General features: G+C 30.3%; 1 protein-coding gene across 24 annotated transcripts in view; it reads right to left on the reverse strand.

Moving 5' to 3' along the window:
- The window catches only part of LOC106876426 (uncharacterized), a 1,215,830-nt gene that overhangs the window by 24,761 nt on the left and 1,165,362 nt on the right, over window positions 1-25,707 (reverse strand). For 12 of the 24 annotated variants that reach the window (XM_089352111.1, XM_089352104.1, XM_052967878.2 and 9 more), the window contains 3 exons: window positions 22,164-22,208; window positions 5,795-5,839; window positions 536-667 (listed from right to left, as the gene is read on the reverse strand). In XM_089352111.1, coding sequence (XP_089208237.1) covers window positions 536-667; window positions 5,795-5,839; window positions 22,164-22,208 — 222 coding nt within the window. The remainder of the gene's footprint in view (window positions 1-535; window positions 668-5,794; window positions 5,840-22,163; window positions 22,209-25,707) is intronic. The other 12 variants (XM_089352114.1, XM_089352116.1, XM_089352107.1 and 9 more) reach the window with 2 other exon arrangements.

A 25,707-nucleotide genomic window follows, 5' to 3' on the forward strand; every position in this document is an offset into this window, starting at 1 on the left:
ATCTCTGCTTCTTCCTCCTTCGTTATCTATTTAATTAAAGACATACCAGCAAAAACCATGAGTTTCCCATTGCTATTATATCCATTTTCTTCTCCTATATATATATATATATATGTATATATATATCTTTGCAAGAGTGTATAGTATGTTTGCTTGTAAGTTTAATTGCTATTTTTGTAATGAAAATATGTAGAATCTGATGTAAATAAGTGTACAAACTATTATTTATACCTGTATGACAGGTATAAATTTAAATCCTAAGGGCATTTATCGTGTGCACATATAGTTATTTGTAAACACAATTTGTAATGGATTATCATAATCAGAAAATGAAATATCAATGTTTGAGCACATCTATGAATGAACATACACATACACACAGACAGACCTCATGTGCACATATATTTACATATAATGCAGAGTTTGTAAGACAACTTGAATTTTAAATTGTTTTTTTCTTACAAATAGTTCTCATAATATTTATTTTAAACTTGTAAGATTTCTTGCAGCACACAATACTGGGCAAATATCTTACCATATTTTTTGGCTTTTTTTTTCTGTTTTCTCTTGCTTATGATGACAGCTATAATGGCGAGAATGACAGCAATAAGTAGGAAAGCCAAGCCACCAACAATGCCACCAATGGCTGGCACTGGTAATGCTGAAACTAGAATAAAAATAAAAATATATGGAAGACAGAAAATGAATTATTTTGTTAAAAGAAATTATGACTTTCTTTACTTTCTGGCTTTTATTTCTTTTATCCAAAATGAGAATTTTGTAATTACAAGCCTTTGACTCTAATCTATAAAATTTAAAAACCTATTTGAACTAATCTTTAAACAACTTTAAACCAGTCTCAGTGAATTTAGAATGATACAAACAAAGAATATGAACACTAAATCATTTTAAGTGTGAGTCTCAAAGTGGATACAACTATAGATAATAGCATGTAATATAATGGGTTAAAAACTCTTGGATAGAGAAAAGGGTGAAGGCTTCCTGCACAAATCCACCTCTTCTGTACACTACCTTCTCTCTTGAAATTAATAACTGAACACATTCAACAAGAAGAGACACATATTTCAATTTTCTATCTAAACTATCTAGTGCAGATAAAAAACATTAAAACACAAAGTCATACGCAAATTACTCTATTCATAATAATATAATCATGAACTAGAAATAAATAGCTTTGACCATATTTCCAGTCTCTTCTCTGGTATGCATGCATGCATGCACACAGATAAATATACACAGATAAACAGACTCTACTATCTTGTATGATAAAGACAACCTTCTCTAGTGTGCTGGAACAAAGAAAATTTTGATAGTTACTTATAAATAATAACATATGATAAATCAAATAACCCATCATAATCACACAGACACTGAGACAAATACACAAAAGGAAATAATAGTAAAAAAGTTATTAATTAGCAAATGTCCAGCTGTCATTTGCAATCAGGATTTCAGAAATGAAACAATATTGGGAAACATGAAACAATTATGACAATAACAGTTCTAATTTGAAATGGTTACAAAGTCACCAGCAGAAAATTCACTGATCTTCAAGAACACAAAAAATAGCATAATAATAATAATAATAATAATAATAACAATAATAATTATAATCCTTTCTACTATAGGCACAAGGCCTGAAATTTTGGGGGAGGGGATAAGTTGAGTACATCAACCCCAGAGTGTAACTTATTACATTGACTCCAAAGGATGAAAGGCTAAGTTGACCTTGGCGGAATTTGAACTCACCTGAATTGCTAACAATTCTGCCAGCTCACAACCTTAATAATAACAGTAATGATGGTGATGATGATGACTTTATATATTTGCCACAGAGGCACCTGATGAGAGGGACAATAGACGGACAAGTTACAATTTATGTGGGGGTCTTACATAATAGGAAAAAATAAAAAGGGAGGGAAGGAAGAGAAATTAGATAAAATATTTACATAGCACAGAAAGGAGATTGGTATAGAATGTTTTGCAGAGCTTCTACAAAATGTTTGCCTCAAAGGGACAGGAAGATTATCTGAAGGGCTATGAGCACTTGAAAAATTATAGAAAGCTTGTGAATATCTAAGATTAAAGGTACCTACATAAATTCTACCAGGAATAAGAACAAACTTGAGTCAAGCTGAATAATAATAATAATAATAATAATAATAATAATAATAATTAAAGTAATAATAATAAAGAAAAGGAGAAAAGTGCAATCCTGTTCTCTGCAAAAATCCTAAGAAAGATCCTTGAAATCTGGGATTTGTGATTAAACCTCAAGATAACATCCAAATTCTAATTAACTTAGCATGTAATAGCTTTGGAATGACAAAATAATGATGATAATAATAGTTTCTTTTAATGGTCACAAGAGACCAGGATGTTGAGAACAATACAAGGATGAAATGCATAAATACAAGTATGATAGGTGATTTCTTTCTAATACTAGTAATGATTTTTTAAATAATAAAAATGGAAAAAAACATCAAAACAACAACAAAGACGATACTAATTATAATTATAAACAGAGGAACATCTGACACACAAAATACCAACAAAAACATTGACAGTTACAGTAATGATTTATGTAGATGGTGAGACATTCATGCCTTTTCTGTGGCCATTAACAGTGTAGGTGAAACAGTCCCAAAATGGGGTACGTTATATTTTCAATTAAATGATGAAAGTGTCACAGAATTACAGTAAACACCGCAACAACAATAATAATAACACAAACAAAAAGTACAACAGTTAGAACAGAATATAATGAAAATTTAACACAAAATTGAAAATCACCAGCTTAAATGAAGGACAGCAGCAGCAACAACAACAACAACAACAAAAACAACAACAACAACAATAACAATAATAATAATAATAATAATAATAATAATAATGATAATTATGAAGACTGAAACAAAACATTACATTAAAAGATAAGCTGAATTTAAAATAGAATAAGCAGAACTTGGGCAAAGAAAAGATGTGTTAACACCAGAAGCCAAATCAATTATCTGCAAAGGAAACAAAAAACATCAAAGAAGGAAGAGGAAGGCTCCTGCAAAACACTGCATAATCAAACATTCGAAAATATGAGAAGGCAAAACTGTAATTACAATTTCTGCACAGTCAACAAGCACAAAGGAATGTTTGCACAAATGGTAGGAACTCTTGTTTTCTTAATAATAGTCAGATGACTGTTATGTAGGTGTCAAATCTTGTGTGTAGTATAGAGTAAACAAAATGTGATGTATGTATTGCAAATAGAATGCCAGATTAGATACCCTGTTTTATCTATTTTTATGATTTCATTGTCTTGCATTAAAAATTCTACCTGATTAAATTTGGACATTCATCAAAAAATGACCTAATATATAGTTAAAAGTATTTCATGGGGTTTATAAGAGTATACCATACTGTACCCTAACTGCTAGAAAATCCAATAATGAAATTAAGAGCATAGTGGGTAAGAAAGTAAATTAATTTCATTACAATACTGGTAAGCAAATACATTGTTTCTTAACTTGCAAGAAATAGTGGTCACACTGACCTAGAATCACACTTCACTTTCTTAATAAAATAAATAGGAGGGGAGAGGACACATTCAATAATGAGGTCTTAAACTCTGATCTATAGTTAAACAGCAATGAAAGTGGACACTGAGATAGACTTGTAGCGTTTGATGATTTCTTTATTGATAAATAGCATCTGTATTGTCCAAGTAAATAACTTTGCATCTCCCACTAGGACTTCTCTGATTAGTAAATGATCTTTATATCTGTGTCTTTCATCTCAGAATCTTTTTACTTCTCCTCCAGAAATTGTGCATCTTTCAGTAGTGAAGGTGGCATTCTTGCATATTGATGTTAAGAAGCTGATCAGTCAAGAGCTTCCTATATTTCAATGCATCAATGACATTATTAAATCAGAAAAGTTTCTACATTCTTTAATATATCTTGGTATTAGATATGTCTTTCAATTTTACTACAAACTGAGCAATTTTTTGAATTCCAACATCAATAATTTAATCTAATATTTCTGTTCTTCAATTATTGTAGTGGCAATTTCATTGTGTCACTCCATTTTGGATAATTAGGCACATGTATTAATCCATTTCTTGTTAAACTCATGTAAATTCTTCATATTGACATTGTTGTTCTTCCACCTTGTCCAAACCAACTGTATTACTGATGGTTAAAAGTAGCAAAATGTCTATTTTTTACCTTACCATGCATTTTAAGTCACCAAAGGAACCATTACATGGCTGCTTGAACTGCTATAATTAACAGTCAAATCTCCCACATATTTCACCCTACTGTCCCAAATAAAGAAAAAAAAGCATGAGATAATGTAGTCCTACACACTCCTAAAAACGATGGTCATGGTTGGAATGTCTGTTCAATTGACCTTAGGTTAAACATCATCTTAGCATTTTGTTAAACTTAAAGAAGTTGACTTAGATTATTTGTTTATTACATCCAAACATTTCATAAACAATTAATATTATTATACATGCTGAGCAAAGTAAACTTACAGCAGAAGTAAAGAAATCATAACTTCTGCATTCTTCTCTAAAAAAAACATTTTTTGAAAAGCTGACAAAAATTTGTAACACCCTTCGAAATGAAGTTCTTGCAGAATATGTAATTTTTTATAGTTAGTATAACTGAAAACTGTATTATGATACTTCGTATGGAAATATGTGCATCTGTATACACATACATGTGTATTGAATGATGATAATGAAAAACTGCGGCAGCATAAACTAAACTAAATGGGTAACAAAACAAGAGTTGATAGCTTATAGAACAAATGAGTTTAGCTTTTAAAAGTATTACATTAATTCAAAGTAGTTTGAATGCAACTTTTTAAAAGTCATGTGTGGTTCTTGATTGAATAAGAACTGCCTTTAGGATTCTTCAAAAGTTAGTAAGAAATCCCTAACAAAAATTAGTAAAAGATCTCTAATAAACTAAAGCTTTAAATGCCAAGTCCAAAACTTTCTACTTGAATAACTGCCCAAATTTAAGAAAAGTCTTATGTGCCCAAGGTGCCACATAATGAAACTCAACCAAGGACGATAAGGTTAGGAAGCGAGCTTCTCGCCACACACACACACATTTATATATGGATATATATAAAGAGAAGTCTCATCAAATGAAATACTGAACCTGATATTGAAAAGTATCTATTCTGGCAATTTTACAATAATTCTTTGGCCCTAAGAAGAGATAGCAGCAGCATGGAAAGAATTAATATTTTTTGTTTTCATTTCCACTTTATTTAATTGCTCCATTCTCTAATTATTTTTAAGTACCTGGCTTTTACTTACAGGACACTTTTGTAAGCCAGGATTGAAGTTACAAATACACACTACTAGCAACTCTACTGGTTAAAATGAATATAATATTTCTAAGATAATTTAACCAAATTTAAAAATAAATAAAAATAAACATAGATGCTTCAGGATCCTTCATTTCTTAAATGTATGTCAAAACTCAAAATTGAAATCAAGAAGATTGGTTACAAAGAGTGTTTATTTTGAAATTAATTAAGCAAAATATCTAACAGTTTTAGCCAAACCATAAGGTCCTGCCATTTATGCATTGAGAGCTTAAGGTTTATAAAATAAATAAATGAGGGAGGAAAAAAGGAGAATGAATTGCCAAGCAAATTAAGAAATAATTAACAATTAATAAACACAAATACAAAAGGACATATTTGAAAGAAAAAGAAAACTTAAATGATAACAAGATTATTTAAGAAGTCAGCTTACGGCTATTATCAGAATCATCGGTACCATCATTGTCATTGTCAGGGCCTGAAAATGATAGCAGTCACCAGTGTACATTTGACTAACAGACACAGTTATTTTACAATGACTTAGTTGTTAGCATAAGGAACTAACATGTATTTTTTTTTGCACAAGAAACTTATAAACTTAATGAAAATTATTAGTACAACTCAGACTAACAAGTACTTAGTTATTAATTAAAATGAAACCAAACTCAGAAGGAAAAAAGAAGAACAAGAAAGAATGCACAGTTTTTTAATATGCTGACTTTCCTGATTTTATGCACAAAGGATTTTTTTCAGTGACATAATACTTCGGATAAATAAGGGAGGAGTATAAACCTTACAAGTGGGAATAAAAAATATATCATTTGTATGCTATCAAACCAAAATACTCCATCCTATACAGAATTAGAAACTGTTTATCTAAGTATACTTTGCATTAAGTTTCATTATTCGGACAAATTTTATAATTAAGTGTTGTACAGAAACAGATTTTGAAAGAATAAAAAATGTGTTGCTTAGTTGAGTTAGATTAAAAAATTACTTGCATTTATTATCTTTTACTATTTTTCTTCATCATCCTGCAATTTTATATTTATAAATGAATACAGCACAGGTTGAGCAAATTTCAATTGTTTGAAATGCTTTTAATTGTTAAAACTATTTTACAGCATGACAAACTTAAAGTATTGAATACTTTAAAATACAAATTTCCCTACAGTTAACCACCTACACTTTTTTCTGCAAAATAGGGGTAGCTTATCCTGTTCAAGCTATATTATTAGCATTATCCTGCAAGTGAGAATTTAAAAATCACTTCTTTAACTTTCTAAGACATTTCAACGCTTCTAAAAGCAAACTTTGTTTGTTTACGTTTGTCGTAATTTGAATTTAACTTTCCCTACATTAATTAATTTTTGCTTACTGATTTGATTTCAAGTCACCTTTTTATTGGCTAGTGTGCCCAGTGGATATGAAGAAAATTTTAGTGTCTAAATATACTGAACATCAATTGCGACCAAAGTTATATGAAGGATTTGAGAACTTGTCAATTATACTTTGTCTAACTCTAAGCTGATTTAAAGGTTTATAGCTGAGAAATTAGCGCATTGAACATATATGAATGCTCAAAGAAAGTAACTTAGAACTTTTAAAATTTATTATCTTTTAGTAATGAAGAAACTTATGCAAAAATATCCTCTGCAATTAATGGTTTATCTTTTACTATTTTTCTTCATCATCCTGCAATTTTATATTTATAAATGAATACAGCACAGGTTGAGCAAATTTCAATTGTTTGAAATGCTTTTAATTGTTAAAACTATTTTACAGCATGACAAACTTGTAATTTGATACTGGTACTTAATCTATAAACCAGACATAATGTAGAATAAAGAGTCTTGTTCAGGAGTGAATATACGTATTATGATTCATGATAAAGGTTAAACCCAAGATATGTGACTAACTTAAATAGGTGTAAAACATGTGATTCAATGTTGAAGTGAATCTATTATATTTTGAAGAAAACTGTCAAAAATGAAAATTGAACATTCATCATCATTGTTTAATGTCTGCTTTCCATGCATGGGTTGGACGATTTGACTGAGGACTGGCAAACCAGATGGCTGCACCAGACTCCAATCTGATTTGGCAGAGTTTCTACAGCTGGATGCCCTTCCTAATGCCAACCACTCTGAGAGTGTAGTGGGTGCTTTTACGTGCCACCAGCACGAGGGCCAGTCCAGTGGTACTGGCAATGGCCACGCTCAAATGGTGCTTTTTACGTGCCACCTGCACAAGAGTCAGTCCAGTGGCACTGGCAACGACCTCGCTCGAATGTTTTGTTCACGTAATTCTTTTCCTTGGTTTCTTAAAATATGTCTACAGCAATACAGTTTATTAGCCAATGAATTTAGTTTCTAAATTGTTACTGAAGCTATGGAATATCATTTGGTAAAGACATTTAACTTATAATCTATCAGGCAATGGATTCACTATATAAGTAATAACTATCTGAACATGTATTGGTGAGTTCAAACGTTTTGGTGGGAAAATATACAAGAGATAGTTACCCTATCACTTGTAAGTGTTAAACAACTTAACTGGAATAAATTGCATTCAGTTTTGTCAGTTACCTTTTGACTACCTTTTGAAGCTATATTATGCATACAAAGATCTGTACATTCAATAAGAAAGGATACTTTAACTTATAGTTGCTATAAAAATAGCTTATTTCCATCAGTTGAATGAGTTGATATGTAAAATAGTGTATTTGAAATTTTGAGTGAAATATCTAAAATACACTTAAACAATATTGTTAAATATAAATATAAACATATTAATTTGGAAAGCAAGAGACAAGAGGGTGACATAGAAGAGAAAGAGAGAGATGGGGGGATAGGGATAAATGGTTCTTTTTCCTTCTGAATTAGGTTGTACATTTAGAACAATGTAACAAAAGAATAAAACAAATTACTATGTAGTAAAATATTAAAACAGAAATATTAAATAAAAATTAAAAGATAAAACTGTTTCCATGAGTATAGTTGAACTGACCAAACTGCTCTCCGTTGTGTACTGGCCAAATAAACCAATTTCAGTGAAAGTGAAATTTCTTTTTATTTCAGTCCGATGTAAGACTTGCGATGTTAAAAAGTTATATAAAAATTTATTTGGAAAATTTTCTTCTTGAAATTTGAATATATTTTATTTTTAATCACTAATATCTAAAGCATAATTTTTGATATTTGAAATCGTATACGTGCAATACTCTAATTCTATGTATTTTTATAAATCCAATTAGATAAAAACGGTTCTGTAAGCTGGTTAAAAATATTGAAACCAAAGCAGCTGAGAAACCTTAACAATAGTTCCTTCCTTAATCAGAATTTGAGTCTAAACAGTACAGCATAAGCTGGACTTCAACTTTCTATGAGAAAAATTATATCAAAATTCATGACATGGTGAGTCTATAAGCCTATGAGTGTAAATGTTCTTTGCTATTATTGAAGAACATACAATTATACATTCCAAAAATATCTTTAATCTAAGATACAATTTTAAATTTAAGAAAAAATACAATAGTTGGTTTATAACTAAGACTGCAAGAGGGAAAAAAAATAGCTTTACTTGAGGAACTAAGTTTATTATAAACAAAATGAACATCGACAAGCTTACATTCGGATTCAGAATATATTTGCTTATTCAGCTCTTTTGTAATAATTTTAAACCTGAAAAAGATTTATTTGATGTGAAATAGCAACAGCACACTGCAGAGCTTTGCTGCAGGGAAATGGTCCAAAAAGCAGAATAATCACCGTTGTAATGTCATTCTAAAACAATATAGCTGTAAAACACTTGGTTAGAGATTAACATGGAGCTAGAAGTGAGTAATGGAACTATTTTCTTTTGTAAACCAAAGAAAGAGAAGATCATTTCATAAAGCAACCACCAAACACAAATCATGTGAAAAGAGCAACCGAATGGAAGCTCAGCTTATCACTAATGTTTCTAGGGAACATTTTAATTACTTATTTACAGTGATGGTGGTGGAATGGTAAAATAAGTGGAGAACTCTTACAAGTTATATGTGGAGATGTTCTTCCCATTTTATTTGGAAAAAAAAAAGAGAAAAAAAAAACAACAGAAAGAAATTTCACTCAATCATTTGAAGGTGTATTAATAACTCTAATTCTCTTCTCTCCTAGCTTGCAATTTCCTTTCATGTTACAAACTATAGAAAAAATTTGGTAGCTTGGTAGGTATTTATTATGTTATCACAATAGAAAAACTTTATTATATTATACATACAAATAAATATCATACATACACACACACACACATATATAAGTATTATACATACATACATGTATGTATAATATATATAATTACATAGAAGTTTATTTTAACCAGTACACTATGTTTTTAAAGTAATAATAATTTTCACATCAATTATCAAACACATTCTGAGTGCAAATGTTGTTCTTTGGCTTATCTAGGCCTATGCTCAGAGTAAAATACAACACTGCAGATTAATAAAAGCTGTTGTTAATTTAAAAAGTGCTACCATTTATTATATCTGAAATACATGATACCTCTTCTGGGACAGATTAACTGAAACATTTGAGATTTCACAGTATTAACCATTGGTATTGTCCACTGCAGGCACTGCAATGGCAGTGACAGAATGTGAATCAGACTCAACACATTTTTACTCTATTTACAATTCACAGAGCCATGCACATGTATATATATATATGTAAATATGTGCAAGTTTGCATGTGTATGCGTAAGCTATATATGAATACACATACACACACATGGAAGCCTCTAAGATGTACTGTATCTGTATATCACAAGGTGAAACTTTGTCACATACTGTTACATTGATTATCTCTGAGAATCACATTAAGGTTATACATGTAACTAGAAAACTCAACCACTTTCATACTAGCTCAGTAAATAGGTTGTAATATATTGTTTCAGTGACTAGAAAATTGGAAAAGTCATAATCTCTCTATCTCTATATATATATATATATACACACACACACATATATATATCAAACACATACATGCACTCGCTCAGAAAGACAAGCAGGATATAACTATTGTGCTATTAGAAATCTTATGAAATATACTGAAATAGTTTACAGCATGTTGCAGGAATCTCTGACTGAATAAAGGCTTTTGAAACTAAAACGTTTTTGATATGATTGAACAGCCAACACTTTTGCAGTAACTGAATATTCCTTCAGCACCAATTTATTTTTACATTTTAAATTAACTAACTTATGAATTTAGTGTTAAGTAATCTTTTGAGAGGAAAGGGGAAGTAACTATTATAAAAAATTGAGATTGTTCTTGTTACACGCAAAACAGTCATATAGAACTATTTTGTGCCTGTAAAATACTTCCTTTCTTTTGTGCATTTATCTGTGATGTGTGTTATGTAGCTATGCCAACGTGGTTTATGGAACTACACATAAATTAGACACTGAAGTTTTACATGAAATTTATACCAGAATCATTAGAGTGATTATAAAGGCAGCTATAAGTGAGTCTTTTCATTTTCAAACAGAATTTTTTAACCATAATGTGATAATAATTTTATAAACTGTCAGTTAACGTAATTCTTAGTTTAGGAAGAAGGAAAAAATGACATTGCTTGTTTTGAGTAACAGAGATTCCAGTTAAGCTCCAAGCAAAACAGGCATTTCATTTCCATTATAATATTAATGCACTTGAGAAAGGAAAAACAAATATTACACAGCTTCTTTTTTTCTCCATTATGATCCTCAGTATTTACACTTTTATTAAAATAACTATTGTGTGTTTAGACAGATGAAAACAGGACAACTGTCAGATATCCCAACTGCATCATTAATGCTATCTTCTATGATATCTCTTAGTCTTGACTCCAAATGTCACTAGAGAAAACATAAGTCTTGTATGCCATGTGAGCTAATATTATAATTCACTGTAAGATAACAAGATTAATGCTACTGAACTACTGATTTTTCTTTTATGAAATTTCTGATGACTAAGGGAATTATTATTTTTTAAATTTTCTAAGTTCTATAATGATAATGCTATGCAGTGAATATGAAAATTATATCTTGATTAAGCTTAACCTTTATGTGAATTGTGTGCTAGAAATTCTTAAAGTACTTCAACCAAATTTCTGAACACTTTAATATATTAGAGCAAGCTTTTCAAGGTCAATGTAATTTCTTCTATCTTTACTCATATATGCAATTTTCTATTACTGAGAAAGAGAAAAATTGTTGGATTCCAAGCAACAAAATTTTTCTAAATTTTCCTTAGTCATCACTCATTTCTATCCTTTGGAAAAGAGTGAAATATATTAATTGGAAGTAAGGAAAAATCTCTCGGTGATGTTCTTTAATGCATGTTTTACTGGAAAATATTCCATTTTATCATTCAAACTACAATATGGACAATAAAAAATTTTCCAACTGTCAGAGGAGAGGAATACTAAAATTAATGGAAACTAATTCTGCAAGCTAGGAAAAAACGAATAGAGCTGATACTCATTTGATTTTCAATCAGGATGTGTGTGCATGAGTGCATGAAAGAGTGTACATTAGTGTATGTATTAGAGGGAGAACACAAGAATTATCTAGATGAAATATACTTTTTTGTTTTCCTTCATATTTTTAAGGGAACTGTTTCATAAAAGCCAAATTGTTCTAGAATTAGCATGAACAACAGATATTCTACACTTTAGACCATATTTTGAAATATCTCGTCAGATCTGTGAATGTACGTCTAAAAGGTCAACAAAATTATATCAATATTAGATGAAAACAAAAGTCCATTGTAGACAAAAAATAGGCCAGTGATGCTGAGAAATGTTCTCCAGTCTACAACTACTGGAAAATAGTAGTTTTAAATAGAATTATATATAAAACATTGAAATTAGTTGAAATGGTTCTTAGATATTAAAACTCATTCACTCATTGACACATTCATTTTGTGACAACTGTTCACATTTAGTTGTCATATTTCTTATTTATATGAAGTCATACTACATGAAGTTTAGAAATGTAAAAATATTAAAAATAGAAATTTGCCAAAAGCTGTATTGTATGTGTATCAGTTTAATTTAGTTATTAATATATTTGCAAGTATAATCATATACATGCAGTAATGGATATAATACTGTTACCATAACTTAGTGTGTATATGGGTGTTTATGTGTGGATACAAGTGTTCAGGACCCCTTATAAAATTGAAGTGAGAATAAAAACACTAAGTATAAACAGATAACTAAATATCAGGAATATTTACTAAATGACCCCAATGAAGACACAACCCAAAGTCACAGGACAGGATGTTTTAGTTGAGAAATTTATTTTGAGAATAATATCAAGGGATAATTCTATCTTAGTTAAGCAGTTTGTATTGAAATATCAGAAAATACATTACACAATACATATATGTGTGCATGCACATAAACATACATTATATACATATATATGTATACACACACAAACACACACATATACATATGTGTGTGTGCATCTGTAATGTGTGCATGTACTTATAGTTGCCTCTATACATACGTTTATACATATAATAAAATCCTATACCTTTAAGCATCAGAACTAGCAGCAGCAGCAAATTGTATCCTACATACAACTAATAATAACAATAATAATTTCTTTTATTAATAATGTGACCCAAATAAGTAAGTCAATGTAAATTTGTTAAGAGAAACTAGTTTAAGATATAATGTTAAATAAAGAATAGGAGGAAAATGTAATTTGCTGCTTTCTATAAATATATATGAGCGTGTATATCTGAGTGCACTCATGTAATGTAATGGAGATTTTAATCCATGTGCAGGTTTCACACAACACACCTTGCACGGACACAAGCTCTGATAATCAATAGAAGTTAAGAAAGGAAGACAGCTGGTGTTGTTTCAACCATTCCATGATATACAAACTGTGCTTGCTTATAAAATATGCTCGGAAGATACAGGAAGAAGTAAACCAACAAATGTATTTAGGGATTTGGGCAATTTAAGAAAGAGAAGTGATATGGAATTGTTGATTGTACTTACAAATAAGTTACCTATCAATATTTTTCTTTTACCACATATTGAAATACTCTCTAACTAATTAATATTAGTCATTAAAAATTGGCAGTGAATTGTCAAGTTTGTCAGAACACTTTTATGTTTTAGGTTCAAATCTTGCCAATATCAACTTTATTTTTCATCCTTCTGGATTGATAAAATATCAGTAAAGGGGTCAATTTAATCACCTTAACTCTTCCTCAGCAATGTGTGGTTTTGTTCCTACTGTTAGAAGCCAATATTATAATCATCTTCAGAACTTTCTAATAATGATAATGGTTTCCTACATTTTGCCAGCAGGAAACATAAAATGATCAACATTAGACTGCACTCGTCTATACAAATAGAACAAAGAAAGGTATGTAAGAAAACAAACAATTCTTTAATTTGATTAACTCAATTTCAGGGATATATCACAAGTCTGAACACAATTCAACTGTCAACATAACACCACATTAAACAGTGCCGTAGATGCAGCCACCTTCTTTTTCTAATTGTCTACACATAATCACAGTTACTTCCCATGAAAGACTAGCTGTGTGAAACTCAGGAAAGGATTAAAATCTCCAACATTACACATAAAATTGTTTTCACACTCCACACACTTTCACTACATAGTGTAGAGTGTATTGAGCACTTATATGTTTTTGCACTAATACAATAAACAAACTATCTTCATATATGACAGATTTCAATAGGACAGAAATAGACATATATCATAGTTGAGTAACATAAATAGTGAAACACAGAACAGGTTTGCATACAAAGTACAACTTAAAGAAGAAATAACAAAGTGTTTTGTCAGCCATATAGCTAAAGGAATTAGTGATTTTGGGTGATAGTTCCACATTTTGGACAAGAATTCTTTCCATTCTTTCCAGTCTTATTATTCACTAGCATGAAAATAAATTAAAATCAAAAGAAAGTTTATTTTGTATCTATTGACGATGATGGTAATAATAATAATAATAATAATGATGATGATGATAAAAATAATAATAATAATGTGGTACAAAAAAATTATATATGTATAAATGTCATAGTTTTTTTCCTAAATATTACAGTTATTAACTACATTAAATAAACTAAAAAGGTTGAATTTATCTAGATTCTAGGATTGTGAAAATTGTCTTTTGTAAATCCATAACTATGTTTTATTCAATTGATAACATATTAACAAGTTGTTTCTAAATCATATCAAGCAATATTAAAAACAAGAGAATGAAGTAACAGAATAGAAGACTAGTGAATATCAGACATAGGTCTACATTAAAGAATAATGATAGAACAATTATGTAAATCTGTTATGAACAGATCAATCTGCCAAACTAGCAGAAATAATCAGACAACATAAATGACCAATGACAACAACAGCAACAACAATGACAATAATAACAGCAACAGACCTGACTACATTTGGTACTGAGATAACATGAACATGAAACAAGATTGAAATTATAAACGAAGACAAAAAATACAAAATATAACAGAATTAAAACAAATACACACATTAATTATAAATATATATATTTTCCAAATATATCTATTTACATATATTACACATACACACACAAACCTGGTAACTGGTTCATCCTTCATTTACACATATCTTTGTATGGCAAGAAAGACGAATATAGTCACTGAAACATAATTACATGTTCTACAACTACCCTCTGCAAATGATTCTATATTCCAGACTATCACATCTGTGAATATTTACAGTAATTTTTCAAATCTGATTCCAAAGAAGTGAATATATTATATGATTTAAGATACATTTACTATTCTGAAATATATCAGCTGCATTTAATTTATTTCCTTTCTTACATACTCCAGCAATGCGTGCAACAATTGAAAATTGACAATGCTCTTCATTGGAGATAGATAATCTTGAAGTATAGGTGTTCTTTAAAAGTGATATATACTATTGATTTGCAAAATGATATCTCAAGATCAATAAATGTGAGCAATATCATAAATGACACCTATTTAACTGATATTTTGTGCAGTAGTAAGGCAACTCTATAATTTAGATCTATAAAAAAAAATTGTTCTAATAACTATACTTCTAAAATAAACAACCAAATCAGGAATACTAGCAATGTTACCTTTTGGCTATGACATTGGATTCGATATATTAAAAAATTATAATAATATCTGTGTACATTTGCTGTCATTTAAAATAGAATTACTGGAATTGTTATGACTTAACCACTAACTTACAGTAAACTTCCTATAAAAATCATTGTTTTTCTGTTCACTAGTAAAGTGAAGAAAACAATCTATAAAGAAGGCCTAATTCATTGATTCTATAATATGTTGTTTAATACAGCAAACTTTCATTTTATATTATTTAAAGTTAGATTGTTTTCTCCTTTAAAAATATCTAACTTTGACTCAAGATCACATATTTCTGGAGGAGAGGAGGAGGATCAGTTGACTTCAGTGTATTACGGGTACTTGTTTTATTGACTTTGAAGAGATGAAAGGTAAAGTTGAGTTTGATATGATTTCAATGCAACAGGTAAAGTATTATAGTTTTAAGACCACCACAAGGTGCTTCGCTGCTCTATTTCCTTATACAATACTGAATCTGATTTCATGTACAAGACTTCCTTCGTTAAAAGAATTGCAGGAAGCTAGTATGAAATATAAACTTATACAACATAATAATATAGATCTAAATTCTAAAGAGAGAGATGGGGGTGGAGAATACACAGAATTTGAAAGTTCACTTGCATTCCCTCTTCCAAGCAAATGTATTTTGTCAATAGAGGCAATAAACTGAAATACTTGAGCACTTATTTAAAGACCTCTTCAGTCTATTACCGTCTTCTGTTAGAACTGAAAGACCTGTTTTTGTTTTCTTCCAGTGGTGGTGAGATTTGGACTCATATGGCACAAAGCCAGAACAAGCATTGTAAAGTAAATAGTCAAACATTCTAACAATTTCACCAATCCACTGTCTTGGACTGGTACTTTATTTATTGATTCCAAAAGGATGAAAGATATGACAATGGCAGGATTTGAACTTTGAGCACATAAAGCTTGAATATACACTGCAAGGTATTTTATCTGAATAGCTTTGCCAATTCACTGCCTATATCTGCAATTTTATTGCTTAAAGTTATTGAATTAACTGGAAACTGTTTGAATGGAAATACTACTAGAATAGCAAACACTCAAATAGTTTTACATTATCTTTCTCTTCACCTAATCATTCTTATTGTACATTTTCATTATATTTGTATCCAAAGCATTTAAAGAGTAAACTATAGCATGTGGAGGTAATGATTACTGTGATTCATAATGTAAGAAACATTGCAGGACTATATTTATCAGATTTGTAATACTTCTGGTAAATATCTTCCTTAAAATTTTGTAATCTAAGATAAAGTACCTAAAAACATGTAAATTGTAAGCAAATATAATTGTTAAACTAGGCAGCTGATTGAAATAACTGGAAATAGTTCACATGTGCAAAGGATAAGTTTTATATATAATTCCATGCAAATCACAAAGAAAACACAACTTGACAATTCCTTATTTTCTTTTGAAGACTAAACAAAAAACAAATATTTTCTTTAACAAAGAGATACAAGGACACCAAACAATAAGAAGTTGTAACTAAATACAGAAAGAAAAATAAATAAAACAAAATGAAAATAAAAATTGTAAATCATTTTACCAGAATTACCAACTGATTCAGTATTTCTTCAGTAATTAACATTTTTTTCTAATGTTAACAGTTAACATATATGTGTATGTGTATATGTGTGTGTGCATGTATGCTATTGATAACTATAGCTTATTTCTGAGCAAGGTGAATATTTGAAATCCAATTTTAAGTGAAAAATTCTAGTACTACACAAAGATACAATTCCAGACTGTATATTTCAATTATAGGCATATATTGATCTCTTGTGTTTGTGCTAACGCTTTAAAAAATTCATGTACATGTATGTAAGTCTACACACATACACATAAATAAAGCCATATACATATATATATATATATATATATATATATATATATATGCACATACACACAGAAATATATATGAATATGTGTATATAGATATACACACTCAATAATGTAATGGTAAACTGGATTATTTTCCTCTATCTGACTGCAATAATTGGTGAGCCTGAAATATTATTTCAGATACTGATGAATATGAACATCAACTACACAAAATATTTAGGTATGAGAAAATAATCTGGTTTATCAATGCATAATTATAATCAACTCTACACACTTTTAACAGAGATGTGCATTTTGCATGAAAACACCAACATATAATATATAAATATGTGTGTATATGTCTGTGTGTGTGTGTGTGCATACATACACACACACACACACATTAGTATTAACAAACAGAAGAAAGAGTACACAACCCCAGAGATACAGTACAATATTTATTTATGGTCAGCAAGAATTTGTATCACTATCCAAGGCTTCATACTAGAATGAAAGGATGTCACAACCTTTGGGTTATGAATTCTGACTAAAGATGGCGTAATGGTATAAAGTATAAATATGACATAGATGAAATACATGAAGCATGTCTCAGCAGGTTTTAATACTGTTGAAAGGAAAATAATTCTCAAAGCAACAAATAATAACAAATGTAAATCTACTATAAGAGGGGTGATTCTCCTTTCTGAGTTAACGAACATATGCTTTGATACACACAAAAAAACTTGGGAGAATATAGGAAAAATACATATAAAACTAAGGGTAACCATATATCATGTATGCAATAGGCATATTCATATACATATGATTGTTTACCCAGAAAGGAGAATCACTTCCCTAACTCTTGTAGATTAGTACCTGCTGTCTTGAGAATTATCACACTTTAGCATACTGAGGCAAAAATTCATATGTATTTTCTCTATGTGAGACTTATGCTCCTCAAATCAAAATATGAACTTGTCTACCATCTTAGCTTCAATCATAATTTTCAGACTGAAGATAGCAACATGATTTCAAGTCAACATGAAACCTTAAGTACTGATATGTATTCAGGCTGACCATAAAATATTGTGTGTGTATGTATGTATGTATGTATGTATGTATGTATGTATGTATGTATGTATGTATATATATATATATATATATATATATATATATATATATATATATATATATCAAGGAATGCTGATTCCGATGTACTTCAAATTGATAATGTGGTTTAACAGCTGTAGTAGGACCTAGTGTTGAGAATTAGATATCATTAACTTAAATGACTTCAATATTAATAGTGACGATAACTGAAAGAAGAGAAGTGAAAGGAAAACAGAAAAAGGAAACATGAACAGAATTTTAAAGAGAAATATTTTGTTTGTTCATGATATGCTCAAGTTAGTTGAAGAATTGATGAGATTCGTTGGTGAGTGAACTAATGGATTCAAAATTATATAAAGTAAATCCCCCAAATATGAACCAAGAATTTTTACATTTATTGTTAGCGAGAGACTAATGAAATTAGGCAAAAAAAAAAAAAAAAAATGAAAGAAAGGATGTGCTCACCAAATTTTGATTTAGAATATTGAATACAATATAAAATAACAATTAGGGACTTGCAAGCCTGTACTTCAGGAAACATATCCATATTTTAGATAGGGTTGAAACCTTACTTCTAAGAGTTTCAACTGAGGTTGAATTTAATTTATAAAATATATATTATTTTATCATAGGCAAATACAACTATATTAGAATTTGACAAATTGGTCATAAAAAGTCAAATACTTTTTTTTTATTGCATTTTTCAGTCAGAATATATATTTCTTATGACAGAAGAGATAAATGGTTGTTATGATGTAGGCATTAATAATTTACATTAAATAAAATAACTACATTTAGAAACCAAATTGCAAACTCAATTCATTTTAGGATCAAAATTGATTCAATCAATTTCCAAAATTGTTAAATTCTTTAAGTAGGAATAAATCACCTGCTGAGCATTGCATCCAAAATAATCTTTCTATTCTCTTTGTTCCAGTGTGTATTGAGTTCACCTAGCCTGACAGATCCTACATTGTCTCACTTATGCACAGACACATGAATATTTACGGTAGCCTGAAATACGCTAAATTTTGACTAGCTGGATGCTCCCTTCAAAAAACATTAACTATTTAACCATAAATTTAATACTTGTTATATTGTGTGAGAGATTAGAGAATCTTCCTTCAGTATAATTTGATGATATTAAAATTTTGGAAAGGGGAAAAAAATCAAAATATGTGAACTACTAAATTTTCTTAAATTATGATATACATTTTTAGGGTCACTGCTATTGCAATGTTACTTTACTATTGAGAAGGGCATAACAGAATCAAGACAAAAAAATACATAAAATGAAAACAAATAGAATTATCTATACCTTTTCCATATATCTATCTATCTATCTATCTATCTATCTATCTATCTATCTATCTATCTATCTCTCTCTCTCTATATATATATATATAAAAGATAATAAGAGTGAAAAAACTACAGAAGGCTTGTGTTACATGGTTAAAGTATATATTTAAATTATGTCAGAAAAATGTTAAAATCTTTTTGGTATATAAACATTGTATTTTGAGAAATAACCGGTTTCGTGTTGTCTTTTCAAATTTCTCTACTTCATTGTAACGTGTTCGTTCCAGTCTGAAAAAGAAGAGTTCTAGATAGGGGGAGGTAATTAGGGATTTCTTGCGGTATAGGGGAGATAATCGAAATCTAGGAGGTGGTAGAATTTGATTAATTTACCATGGTTTTGTTCTATATTTTTTTCCCTTTTTTCTCAGTGGGGTGTTGAATTTTCTTATTTAAATGTGTTAGCAATGGTTAAGTTTGGGTTTGTATTTTTGAATGAAAAAGGTTTCCTTATTTAATCTAATCTGTGTTGGTGTTTTAATGGCACATTGATAAAAAGGAATGTGGTAGCAATTTATAATCTTTCCTTTTTATCAATGTGCCATTAAAACACCAACACAGATTAGATTAAATAAGGAAACCTTTTTCATTCAAAAATACAAACCCAAACTTAACCATTGCTAACACATTTAAATAAGGAAATTCAACACCCCACTGAAAAAAAAAGGAAAAAAATATAGAACAAAACCATGGTAAATTAATCAAATTCTAGCAACTCCTAAATTTCGATTATCTCCCCTATACCGCAAGAAATCCCTAATTACCTCCCCCTATCTAGAACTCTTCTTTTTCAGACTGGAACGAACATGTTACGACACAAGTAGAGAAATTTGAAAAGACAACACGAAACCGGTTATTTCTCAAAATACAATGTTTATATACCAAAAAGATTTTATAACATTTTTCTAACATTTTTCTGACATAATTTAAATATATACTTTAACCATGTAACACAAGCCTTCTGTAGTTTTTTCACTCTTATTATCTTTTATACATCCAACCACGTGCTTTCACATACCAACTTTCTCACACACACATATATATATTTATATATATATATGTATGTATGTATAGGCTTAGTGACTGAACATGCAGTGGCATCAGATGGACTAACTGAAACAAACCCTCACAAAGAATTACACAACTAAGTATTGAAGAGTTTTAAATTATTTATTTGTGAGAATGTGATTAAAGATTTGAAATGAATGGTGTTTTAATGATGTAGCAAATATATCTGTGTTGCTTAATGATGTGTTTTATTTAGGTACAATATTGAATCAATTCATAGTTTGTTACTTTTGAGTTGTCTTATTAGTTCTGCTCAAACAACTTATGGCCTGCAGATATTTAAGTGAATAATTTGAAGTAATCATTAAGTTCATTATCAGACGTATCTAAGGATTTGGGCTAGATTTGAATCACACAACATTGGCATCTTATCTGGAGCACAATGTAGAAGTTATGGATTTCAATCAACATAACTTTGTATATTTAGGTGTAAATTAATACACAAATAACTTTAGATTAATAAAATGTGTAAATTACACCAAACCCAAGAGATTTTATGTAAGCTTGAAGTGCTGATTTCCAACAATAATCACATTTCAGACACTTAGATTAAGTAACTGAAAAACCTTTGTACTTGATTATATTGTTTTACTGCTGAATGTAAAACTGAAATGCTTCCTACGGTTGTCTTCAAGTGCTAAGTAAAGATCCTTGAATTAGAGATCAATAAAATTTTTGAATATATTGTATTTTAGTTGGTATTCTGACAAAATGAAATATGTGTATAAATTGTTGGAGAGGTAAAAGAAGTGTGAAACAAAATGAGAAAGAGAGTGACAGAGGGAAAATTAAAGAAATAGAAATAAATTATATCAGAATTTTAAAAAATTGATTATTTATCGAATGCAGAAATACACAATTTAAAGAAAGAAATGCAATCCACAGGACAAAACAATAACAAAACAAGGAAACAATTTTAAGAAATAGACATAAACTAAGTGAGAGAAAGATGAAGAAGAGTAAGAGGGAAGAGAGAGAGAGAGAGAGAGAGAGAGAGAGAGAGAGAGAGTAAAAAGCAAAAGTAGATAGAAAACTAAGATAGAAGAGAGAAAGAAAGAGAATAGAAGGAAGATAGAAAAACGTTTGTAATGAGAAGGAAAGAAGCTGTAAAAAAAAACAAAAATAAAGATAGAAAAGATGAAAGTAAGAGACAAAGAAGAGAGTAAGAGATACAGAGAGAAGTGGGGGGGAGTAAAGAAGAGGGAGACAGAGACAGAGAACTGATAGCATATGATTGTATTACTCACTCTTAGTGTCAGGGATACTAGTGGCAGTAGTAGAAACCGCTATCCCTGGGGGTGGAGAAATAATGGATTCAGCGGTGAGTGTAGAAACTAGCAGCATTGAGTGCCAGCTAGTAATAGGACCATGTCAAATACACCAGTAAATATATACCAACGAGATTGCATGGGATGCCAAATTTTTATCAGGATGCTGCCCTTAATAAGTGTTACGAACGTTGTCCCCAGATTATAATTTTCAATACTAATAATTATTATATTTTGTGTTGTCTTACCATACAACAGTTTTTTTATTTAACATTTTCCTCTTCATATTGGGGTTAAAAGTCACATCCTTTTAGCTACCACAAAGCAAATGTGTTTGAGAATATGCATGTGTGTGCGTATACATATATATATATATATATATATATACATATATAAATATATAATGTATATATGTAATCTATATATACATATATATATATATATATATATATATATATATATATATATATATAGATTACATATATATATATATATATGACACACACACACAAGCTCATATATATAATTCATACATACATGAGCTCACAGAAAGGTTAAGTGCTGTTGTATATGGTGGGTGTTATAGAACACATAGGAAGCTAACAGGAAGTGGCTGGGCAGTCCACTATTACTCAGCACCAGAAAATATTTTTTCTTTCCAGGGACCAGAGGACCATCTGACCTAAAGCCAACCTAACTCTTTCAATGATCCTAACAATATATCTTATGTATTAAATGACTACATAGCTACTAAGTAAGGTAGTGTTTAAATGTTAATATAATGTACTACTTGTGGTATCAAGCCAATAGTGCTGAAAGACAAGATTAATCCAGGATAGAGCTGAAAAAAAGAATGCCAAGACATATGACGATACCATATATGATACTTGACCAAAATTGCTATTAATAGACCTTTCCTTAATTAACTATTGATCCATTGTTGTATTGTAAACAAATTAATACTTTGCTGCAGAACCATGTTATTAGTTATACCACAATGACATCAAAAGTTTTAATATTGAACTATGTCTTATAACTTATCTACATACCTATTTGAACATATGTGTGTGCTTACATAAACACAACCCCCTCCTATGTGTAGAGACAGACAAACAGACAGACAGAGAAAGAGAGATATGTGTATTATATGCAAGTATTATAAGTATATGTATACAACACCAAATGTTTTAAGGTTACTTTCATTGATAAAGCATGTACTTTTGACAGTCTAAACATTTACATCACGGTTCCATTTCTGCAACACAGTTTTATGGCCAGATGTTCTTCCTGTCATCAATCCTTACAGTCAACTCTTATAATAGACACAGTTATGGCGTACTGATTGCAAAGATTGGATAAAACTAGTATTATATGTATATTACACATTTGTTCATTTTATGTCTATTTTTCCATTTTGGCATGAATTGGATGGATATTTATTTTGGACAGCATTTCACAATCAGATGCTCAGCCTATTGTCAATCCTTACATGCTTTTCAAGTAAGGGATATTTTTTGTTTCACTGAACTTCAAGAGGAAAAAAACTACAGGACATATAGTTTACAGATGCTGTCTCATGCAGAGGAGCAAAACGAAAATATATATATATATACATATATCAGGAGAGAGAGAAATAGAGAGAGAGAGAGATGAGAGACAGACAGACAGAGAGAGAAACTTAAACCCCAACTCCTTCATCCGAGGCAGGTAACTCTAATGTAGGAAGTCAGTAATTAGTATGACCTTTGTCAAGCAGGTATCAGGTATGTAAGTAAAAAAAAAAAAAAGGGCAGATAAACAAAAGTAGGCACAAGGAATGTATTTACATGGAATGTTGCATTTTCAAAGAAATAAATGTATGATGTAATCAACTTTTATCTTTGCAGCTATTTTGGATAAAGAATGACAGGTGACATAACCATGTATAGTATGTTATAAGGTCCAATAATAATGTATGTGTATGGATTAACACAACATTTTAGAGATTTGTGATGCGAAATCGTTATCTGCATCAGAAGGTTCTGGCAAATATTTGAATATTAATGAAAGCTGAAGTTGTTATATATCATATCATAACACTTTCTGCACTGCCAGTCATTACACTCACTCCCCTGAGCTATTTTCCATTGACACCCCTTGCTCATTCTTACCATCAACCTCACCTGCCTCCCTCATTATTATTGTTCATCTTCTTTCTTATTTTCCTCAAACCACTTCCACTACTATTTTTCCATCACTAGCATTGCTGTTCAAACAGTTATCATGCTATCTGTCTTTCACACTGAATGAGAGACTGTTAATATTTCTGTGAATTATGGCTCCTGTGCTTCTCCCAAATACAAAAACTATTTTTTCTGTTAACTTTCCTGTGATTCCACTATACCTGTTGTTTGTCCATAGCTTGCTCTGCATACACAGTATGGAATTCCTGCCTACACCTCTCCTACATATTGAGCAGAGCCATTTACCTGATGGGAGTAGAGTCCTGTTTGTTTTCTTGCTTACTGAAACTTTAATCTTTGCAAAGTTAACTTAAAAATACTTTGACTCCAGGTTTTACTTTCATAGCTGGAATTTTCTTTTCTAATTCTTCAACAGAATCTGCTATAAGAACAAGATTATTAGCATAAAGTAGTTCTCAAGGACAATCAGTCTTATAATCTTCTGTCATGGTGAGGACTGATCTCAGGATGTTGGGCCTCATGGAGGCATTCACACAAATATTTTATTCAGGTACTAACAACAGTTCCCCAACTATCCTCTCATTCCTCCTTTCAAATCCATAAATTTAGAATCACTACGATCAATGTTGGCACAATGAAAGGTAAGACTGGTGAGATTATTGAAATGCAAGCAAAGTTGCATGTTGACATTTGCTATGTGCAAGAGAGATGATGAGTGGAAACCTCAGCTAGATTCATTATAAGCTAGGAATAGTCTTTTGGGTAGGTAGCAGCAATGGGGTGGGATTGTAGGCGTATTTTTGGCAGAGAAATGGATAGATAAATAATAATTGAGACAGTCAGAACATGTGATAGTTAAGCTGAGACAAGCTTTAGATAAATCAATAGTGATGTTTAATTCTGCTTATGCTTACCCTCATCTCACCTATTCCCTGTATCTCACACCCTCATAAACTCTTGCAGTCTCCATCCAACCACACTCCTAATTTCTGTGTCCTTACTCAGACACTTCATCACCACCATTTTCATCTCTTTCCAGCTCCATCTGCTCACACCCACTCTTCTAAAGTTTGAATAACTATGTATTCCACTGCAGCAAGAAATCTGTTCTGCTCTGGCTCTTTCTATCATACTTTAACACCTCATCACCAAGCATAAGACTGTGTTCCTAGGGGTTTGTAGTCTTGTCTGCCGCATGACAACCCTACAAATGTGGTGCCACAAAAAAAAAAAAAGCACTCAGTATATGCTATAAAGTAGTTGGTGTTAGGAAAGGCATAAAGCTGTAGAAACTATGCCAGAAGCAGACAATAAAACATGATGTAGCTCTTGAATTCAAC

This window comes from Octopus bimaculoides, chromosome 5 (assembly GCF_046866305.1).
Source record: "Octopus bimaculoides isolate indiv1 chromosome 5, ASM4686630v1, whole genome shotgun sequence".
Taxonomy (NCBI): Eukaryota; Metazoa; Mollusca; class Cephalopoda; order Octopoda; family Octopodidae; genus Octopus; species Octopus bimaculoides.